This window comes from Aythya ferina, assembly GCF_964211825.1.
Source record: "Aythya ferina genome assembly, chromosome: 21".
Classification (NCBI taxonomy): Eukaryota; Metazoa; Chordata; class Aves; order Anseriformes; family Anatidae; genus Aythya; species Aythya ferina.
Window position 1 is genome coordinate 978,001 of NC_140319.1, and position 8,203 is coordinate 986,203.

Genomic DNA, 8,203 nt, shown 5'->3' on the forward strand with positions numbered 1-8,203 from the left:
TCGCCACAGCTTTCTCCTCCTGGAAACGAAGAGAGGAGGGAATTACAGCAAGTGTGGTTTGCTGCGGAGGCAAGCCTTTGTTAGAAGTACACTGACAGCGTGAAAGAGTGGGGCTATTTTAGTCTGAGCCCCTGCCAAGCTCTGTAGTTGGTTGGATTTGTGACCTTTTTCTTCCCTTGGTTTCTCTGGAGACAAAGGTGAGCAAGAAGAAAGCTCTGTTTGAACCTCATCCTGCTCTTCTTCTCCCTCTGACCCAAACAGTGTCCAGTGGGGACCAAAAAAAAAAAGACCACATGAAACCTTCCCCCCTGCCCTGCTTTCTGATACATATATATATATTCTGTATTCATATATACATATTCTGTGTTCAAAACATGCTCCAGCACATCCTCAGCTGTCCCTTGAACAGGGCAATGAGAATGATTTGAATGTGACCTGACAGTCTCCTTGCTGTACGTGCTTTTGGAAAGAGCTTTGCATATACCATGCTGAGAGTAGTCAAAGCATCTCTAGAAATGAAATGCAAATTGGAGAAAATAGCCTTAGTGAATTTACTCAGTTGCAATCCCAGTGTGCTACCTGCAACAACTGGAGTTTAAAGATTCTTCTAGAAACGCCCTAAATTGTTCCCAGCCCTGTAACAAGGGTGCAAACAGCAGGCTAATGAAATTATGGCTAATAAAAGACTGGGAGAGTGAAGGCACCAATCCAAGAGTAATTTGCAAGGATGTAAAGCAATTAGAAAGTTTAGGAAAGGTCTCTTTCCTAGCACTGCATGTACTGAAACAGTGGGCTTTGGCAGTACTTTCTTCCAGATAGGCATTAAAGTGAGACAAATTTGGGAAACGGTTTTCTCATCTATGGGGTGTTTATGGGGATGAGGAGTCCTCTTCCCAGATGCTGGCAATCTTGTTGCTTGGAGCACCATGCAACCTCCCCCCTTCACAATAATGTTCCCACACCAGCAACCCAAAAAATACCTGTTAAAACACTAATCTTTGCACAATTCTTTGCACTTGAGCATGGCTTAATTTTGCTGCGGGTCATGTCAAATTAGAGTGAAGTCCTTTCATTAAGGAAAAAAAAAAAACTGGCTTGTTTTTAAAGACATAGTTGGCATTGAATGCAAAAAAAATAAATGTAAGGTTTGTTTTTGGGTGATGAATGTCATGCTAGACTGCAGCTGCACCAACCTAGAGACTTCTGGTGGTCACAGTGGTCGATACGAGTAGTCAGACAAGCAGAGCCTTATTTTTAAAAAAGCTGGGATTTGTTCAAAAGCGTGTGCTTGCATTCCTCATCTTTTCAGGTGTTAAGCACTTAGCCTTGAGTTTATCTTGGGGGATGAATACAAGAGTTGGGCTAGAAAAAGCCATTTGTTACCTCAGCCATCTCCAAATTCTTTTTGGCTGGGGCCTTGATTGCTGATTAACCAATTTCTTTTCCCAGGGCAGCCCTGAGCAAGCGGGTGCCTCCAAACTGGGCTTGTGAAGGGGAACCCTGGGCTTGCGGTGGTGTCGCTGGCAGAGTGATGGAGAAAGCAGTGGCTCTGCTGTGCCTCCAGGAAGGTTTGCACCGGATCCACCGCACACTCTTCACCAGGCTCCGCTTCCTGGCCAGACTGGCTCTGTTATGTTATTTCTTCAGGCCCATCTGTCCATTTTATGTTTTTTTTCTACATTATCCAACTCTTCCGGTGGGCCCTGCTGGGGCATTGCACAGCGTCTTGAAGCAGCTGATGCTGGTGGCAGCCCAAGGCTTGAACAAGAACAGGAGGGCACTTTTCCTTGCACCCTTGGGTGTATGGGGGTGTGAGGCAGGGCTGGCATGGGGATTTTTGGAGGCATCTCCTAGGGCTTAGACCTCATTTTCTCCCTAAACTAATGCTTTCACCTTCCAGGCACATCCCTGTAGCTGGGGATAGCTTTTGCCTTGGTCCCATAGCTTTGGCAGGGTTGAGCATTTTGGGGACCCCTAGGGTTTGGCTTTGTGTGGCTCTGTCCTCTTCTTTGCAGTGAGGTTGGAGCCACCCCTCTTTATTTTTTTTCCAGCTGCACGGCCAGAACTGGAGGGATGAGGAAGGCTGAAGAGTAGTGGGCAAAGGGGAATTTGGAAATTGGGGTGAGATGTGGCTCAGCAGCGGGGCAGGGGGTGGCGAGTGAGCAACCACGTGTGTGCAGCAGGGAGAGGGTTAGGAATTGCTTCTCTGCTGGGCAGAGGAGAGAAAAAAAAAAAAAAAAAAACAGAAACCAGTTGCAGCCGCGTTTTCCAAAAAGCCCAAGCGTTTCTGATCGCCGTCGCTTCCAAGAAACGGAGAAAACGGGGAGGTAAATTGCAGTGATTCATCGCGGGCAGATCGCAGGCAGGAAATGGGAGTTTGCTGCCTGCCCCGTGCCCGTCGTGGGCTCGGGCTCGCCTGGGCCTGGCGTGCGGCAGCGGCCTGACGCCCACGGGCACGGCAGCCCCGTGCTGCGGAGAGCGGAGCCCCCCCGGGAAGGAAAACAACCGGCGAAGGCCGAGAGCCGGAGAATTTTTCGCCTGCGTTTCTCCAGAGCCCCGCGAGCAAGCTGCCCGTGAGCGGGGGAGCGGGAGCCCTTCGGGCTGGGCGAGCCGGGGCTGCTGTCCCCTGGGGGCTGCCCCTGTCCGGGTGTCCGTCTGTCCGTCCCCCCCCCCGGGGACCCGCGGGGTGGCGGTGGGCTGGGGGGGCTCCATTGAGAAACGGAGCGTGGGAAAGAGGGGGCGGGGCTTGGGGGCTGCCTGCCCGCGGATTGGCTGGGGGTGGGGGGGGAGAGACCCCCAAATAGTGCCGGAAAGGAGGGGGCAGCCCCGGGCTTGCTCCCTGCTGGGATGCGCCTGGGGCAGCCGGACCCCAGCTCCCCACGGGCGGCTGCGGCGAGGCCTCGGGGCCACGAGTTGTGGGGGTCTCAGCCCGGCCGGGGGCTGCTGGGGGGAGAAAACCCCCTTGGGGCACCGCAGAGGGGCCGAGCACAGCCCTCGGGAGCAGCTGGAAAAGCTGCCCCAGACCCGCTGCCGCCCCCAGGGGCGTGGGGACCCCGGCAGCTCGCTGGGTGCGGGGTTGCCTGCACCTTGCTTCTTGCATGTGTGTGTTGTGCTTGGGGTCAGGGTTTGGGGACCTGTGCATCGTGCTTGGGGTCAGGACGTGGATGCCTTCACCATGCTTGGGGCAGGGGCATGGGACACTTGCACGGTGCTTCGGAGCACGCCACTGGGACCCCATTACCTTGCTCAGGGTCAGGACACAGGGATGCTTGCATGGGATTGGGATGTGGGGGACATTGCATCAGGGCAGGGGCTGGACGTGGAGATGCTTGCGTGGTGCTGGGGGTCAGGACAAGGGGACCCTTGCATGGCACTTGGTGTCGTGTGGGGCCCCTCACACAGTGCTCAGGATGGGGTTGGGGTGCAGGAGTTTTGCATCAGGGTTGCGGCTGAGACTTGGGGACCCATTTATCAGTGTCAGTATGGCAGGACCTCTGCGTCAGGGTGAGGACTTGGGAACCCCTGCAACAGGGTCAGGACTTGGGGACTGCAGCTCCTCTTGGAGCTCAGCAGCTGGAAGCGGGGGGTGGCGGGGGCAGGTTGTGTCTCTCTGGTCCCTCCTTGCAGGGATTCATTCGCCGAGGCCCTGGGGCCCCCCACATCGCCCCTTGCTCCCGCTGGGCGTCCGTGGGTGGCTTCCAAGCTGGAGCACAACAATTCCAAGTCAGATGCGGCGCTGGAGCTATTTTAACTCCCCCCTGAGCTCCCCCGACCCACTGCCATGAAGAAGAAGACGGCCAACGGGAGGGGACCGGATCCGGCGGCCCCCCTGCCACGTGCCCGGGGTATCGCCAAGCCAGCAGAGGTGAGGTACTGGAGACAAGGGGCCTGATCCTGCCCCTGGGGAGCTGCAGGCAGAGCAGCACCCCCCCCTCCAGGGCTTTGCAGGGTGGGGGGATTTGGGTTGGTGTTCTCCCCCTACTCTTAATGCACGTGCACCCTAAAGCTGTTGCACCACTGGGGAAATTTGGGTGCAACCCTACAGCATCACATCCCCACTGGGTGGGAATTGCCCCAGGAGGGGGCAATTTTGGCATCCTGGCAGGTGGGGAGGGTGTTAAAGTGGGGTGAACTTTTTGCCCGCCTCCCCCAGTACGTGGGCTCCTTCGCGGTGGAGGACCTGGACCTGCAGCGGCAAGCGGGGTGGCTGGAGGAGCAGCTGCGGGCACTGAAGGTCAGGCACCCCCACTGACACAAAGCGGGGGCACCCCAGGGTGTGGGGGGACCCCCGATGGCACGGGGGGGACCTCACTGCTGCCCCCCCTCTCTCTCACCAGGACTGCCCCAGGAGGAGGTCGGTGGTGCTGAGGTTCAGCTTGCAAGGGCTGAAGGTCTATGGTGCCGATGGGGAGGTGGGTGCAGGGTGCTGGGTGCCACCTTGCAAAGGTGCTTTTTGGGGTTGCACCACTCGGGATGTTGCTTTTCGCTCAGGAAACCTGCTTTGCAGCCGTGCATCTGCAAATAGGCTCGGGCCAGGCGTTGCTTGCACCCCAGGAGTGCCGGGTCCCAGCCAGCCCCCCCCTTGTCACCGCAGACGCTGCTGATGGCGCACGCTCTGCGCCGGATCCTGTACAGCACCTGGAGGCACGCTGAGCGCCAGTTCGCCTTCGTGGCCCGCAACCCCTACAGCCCCCCCAGCGCCCTCTTCTGCCACCTCTTCATGGGCCCCCCGGGTGAGGTGCGTGGTGCACACCCCAAACACTCCAAAAAAAAAAAATAAACTGCAAAAGCAAAATCAATCAATCAAACAAACACACACATTTTCATTATCCCTGGCCCCTGCACCCACTGTCTTCTTTGCACCCCACCAGGTGCAAGTCCTGCACCTCCTGCTCTGCCGCTCCTTCCAGCTTGGCTACCTCCTGGCGCACCCCGAGGAGCAGGCGGGCGAGGGGGAGCCGTCGGGTGCCGGGGTGCTGCGGGAGCCACTCAACCCTGAGGAGGTGTCGCGAAATGTCAACGCGCTCGTCTCCTTCCGGCGCCTGCCCGCGCCCATCGGCCTCGGCTCGCTGGGTGCAGGGGTAGGTGCAGGCCTCAAGGTGCTGGGTGCTGCCCCATGTGCCTTTGCACCATGTTTTTTTTGCAAGGTGTTTTAGCATGGCACTGTTGCACAGCACTTTGTAAAGGGTATGTTTGCATGGCATACTTTTGCACATCACGTTTTTATGTGATGTCTTGCATGGCCTATTTTCTTTATTATTTTTGCACAGCACCATTTGCATGACATCTTCCCTGGCAGTTATTACACAATCTTTCTTTGCAACGTTTTTTTTTTGCACAGTATGCAGTTTTGCATGGTGCTTTGCATGGCATGTTTTGTGCAGCCTCTTCTTGCATGCTGTTTTGCAACAGTATTTTCCCTACTGGCTTTTGTACACTGTTTTGCATAGATCTTTCTTGCATGGCCTTTTCTGACACAGAGATTTGCAAAGCACATTGCATTTTGCATGGTCCATCCTGCATAGATTTTTCTTGCAGTCTTTTGCACAGCCTGTTGTACATGGGCCTTTTTTTTTGCATGGTGTTTTACTCTGGGCCTGTTTGCACAGCACTTTTTTTGCATAGCAACTTTGCATGGTATTTTACACAGCATTTCTGCATGGTTGTTTATGTGGCATTTTTTCTTGGTGTTTGCATGTGTTTTTTCTTCCAATTTTTTTTTTTTTTTGAATGGCAACTTTTGCTTGGTGTTTTACATAGCAATTTTTAAAATGTTTTTATGGTATAGCATTTTTGTACTTCGTTTTTTTTCCTTGGAATTTTTGTATGGCATTTTTTTTACATTGCACTTTTGTGCATAATTTTTGCAGGTCATTTTTTGCATACCTTCTTCAGGGTGTTTTGCATGGCTTTTTTTTTTTTTTTTTTGCACAGTGTCTTGCAGCGTATTTTGCATTACTTTTTTTTTTTTTTTGCATGGCCTTTTTGCACAGTATTTCACGTAGCAAGTGCCACCAAAAACCCATTCCCTGCTCTCTGCTGCAGGAGCGGCGGCCGGAGGCTGAGGGCCGAGCTGGCAGCTGGCGCCCAGGGAACCCCTACTGCTCCCCGGTCCTGGTGCGCAAAAAAGCCATCCGCAGCAAAGTCCTGCGCTCGGGCGCCTATCGTGACTGCGGGGCTGAGAGCCAGACGCATCAGCCACCCCGCGAGGCCGGTGAGTGCCTGGAGGTGACGCTGAAGCGCACAGGGCTGGGGGGACAAGGCCTTGGGTTTGGGGGTGAGGAGGAGACTGACCAGCTCCTGCAGCAGCCTCGGGATGGGAGAGCAAAGGGGCGCGGAGCCTGGCACTGCTCCCCGAGAACGAGAGCATCCTGGCCGAGAGCGTGTGGGCCTTTGCTGGCATCGCCAGGTGAGTGCACGGCAGCCCCTGGACCCCTGCCACCCCTCGCGGTGCCCACCCGCTTCCTCGTCCCCCCCAGGGACGGCGGCATCGCACTGCTGCGCAGGGACATCCCCGGCGCCTTCCTGCTGCGCCCTGAGCCCGGCCTGGCCAAGCGCTGGTGCCTGTGGGTGCGGGCGCCCTGCGGCGTCGTCCCCTACTGCGTCTTCAGGACACCCCAGGGACGGTTCTGCGTGGAGGTGAGAGCGCTGCACAGGGCAGGGGGCGACAGGGTGTCGGGGCTGGGGGCACTGCCGTGTTCGTGCAGCAGGGTGGGGGGTGCTCCAGTGCATCAGTGTGTCGCGGTCTGGTTGCATCAGTGCGTGGGTGCACTGCACGTTAGTGCACAGTGCATCCGTGCATGGGTGCCCTGGTACATTCCTGCATGGTATATTGGTGCACTGGTGTGTGGGTGCACGTGTACATCAGTATGCTGGGGCATTGGTCTATTGCTGCACTAATGCATCAGAGTGTGGGTGCACTGATGCATGGCTGCACACGTGTGTTTGTCAATAGGTGAGCTGGCACGTTCATGCATGGGTGCATCAATGTGCACATGCATTTGATTAACGTGTACACACGCACATGGATTGCTTTTGCTTTGTAGCTGCATAGGTGCACTTTGTGCATGGGTATGTGGTTTGCAGGTGCACATGTGCATGGGTGCATAGGGGTATCGGTGTGTGTCTGTTGGCGCATTAGCACGTGGGTGCAGCGGTGCATAAGTGTATTTGATTCATTTGTGCATGGTGCAGAGGTACATTTCCTTTCTGACTGCATCACTGCATAGGTACACAGGGGTATCGGTGTGTGGGCACACAGGTGCAACTGTGTGGGGGTATATGATGCGCAGGTACCTGTGGGCATTGGTGTATAGGTGCATGGCTATATGCATGCGTTAGCATGTATGTGCCTTGGGTTCATGGGTGCAGGGGTGCACCAGCGCATGGGTGCGTGGTGCATGGGCACAGTGGTGTGTGAGTGCATTTGATCCATGGCCTTCAAGTTGTGGGTGTATCTGCACACAGTTGCATCTGTGCATTGGTGTGTGATGCATAGGTGCATTGGTGCATGGGGGCTCCTGGGCACTGGTCTATAAATGCACTTGGAGCATAGGCACAAGGGTGTACCTGCCTTGTGGCTGCATCAGCACACAGCTGCATCTGTACATGGGTGCATGAGTGCACATGTGCACGGTTGCAACAGATGCACAGGTTCATTGGTGCAGAAGTGCACCTGGTAACTTGCATGTATGCACTTGCACACGGGGGTGTGGCTGCATTGGGTGCACCCGTGCCTGCCTGCTGGCTGCATCGGTGTGCGCTGGACTCAGGCCTTTGGCTGCATGTGTGCACGGCGCATGATGCTCGCTGGCGGGGGGCTCACCTCTGCCCTCTCTCCCCGCGGTGGCAGCACTCCAGCTCAGAGTTCGCCAGCGTGGCGGCCCTGCTGGCTCACTACTCCGGGGCACCGGGGGGCTGCTTCTGCCGCCTGACCCCCGGGCGCTGCAACCCCGGCTACGAGGAGCAGGACCCCGGCGGGGCCAGTGCCTGGGGGGAGGCCGCCTGGGCCCCCGCCGTGGTGCAGCATGAGCGGGGCTAGGCCCGGCTGCCCCCGGCCCTCTCGTAGCTTTAAGTCGCTGCCTTCTGCCTTATTCATTCCCTCCCTGCGCGCCCGGCGGGCTGTGCGGCTCCGCGGGCAATAAACGGCTCTCCTGCTCCGGGTCTGCTGCAGCCTTTTTCTTGCACCCCCACACCGCGTTGC

At 56.3% G+C, this 8,203-nt stretch overlaps 1 protein-coding gene across 7 annotated transcripts; it reads left to right on the forward strand.

Moving 5' to 3' along the window:
- The first annotated feature begins 14 nt into the window (after window positions 1–14).
- Window positions 15–8,157, forward strand: SH2D5 (SH2 domain containing 5). Of its 7 annotated transcripts, XM_084495284.1 has the most exons (11): window positions 15–197; window positions 1,450–2,327; window positions 3,628–3,865; window positions 4,154–4,234; window positions 4,338–4,412; window positions 4,595–4,738; window positions 4,872–5,081; window positions 6,046–6,214; window positions 6,307–6,409; window positions 6,480–6,639; window positions 7,853–8,157. In XM_084495284.1, the coding sequence occupies exons 3-11, from the start codon at window positions 3,782–3,784 to the stop codon at window positions 8,039–8,041; spliced, it is 1,215 nt and encodes a 404-aa protein (XP_084351410.1). In that variant the 5' UTR covers window positions 15–197; window positions 1,450–2,327; window positions 3,628–3,781; the 3' UTR covers window positions 8,042–8,157. The 7 variants fall into 7 exon arrangements, with proteins under 7 accessions (XP_084351410.1, XP_084351405.1, XP_084351411.1 ...); XM_084495279.1 differs by lacking the exon at window positions 7,853–8,157 and having other exon boundaries at window positions 6,480–7,632; XM_084495282.1 differs by lacking the exons at window positions 15–197; window positions 7,853–8,157 and adding an exon at window positions 2,463–2,573 and having other exon boundaries at window positions 2,245–2,327; window positions 6,480–7,632.
- Window positions 8,158–8,203: the final 46 nt, after the last annotated feature.

Bases quoted from the DNA above. Each gene is read 5' to 3' on its own strand.
- SH2D5 (XM_084495279.1), top strand. From the start codon at position 3,782: ATGAAGAAGAAGACGGCCAACGGGAGGGGACCGGATCCGGCGGCCCCC. The intron at 3,866-4,153 runs GTGAGGTACTGG...CGCCTCCCCCAG, and splicing joins GTATCGCCAAGCCAGCAGAG to TACGTGGGCTCCTTCGCGGT. The intron at 4,413-4,594 runs GTGGGTGCAGGG...TTGTCACCGCAG, and splicing joins TCTATGGTGCCGATGGGGAG to ACGCTGCTGATGGCGCACGC.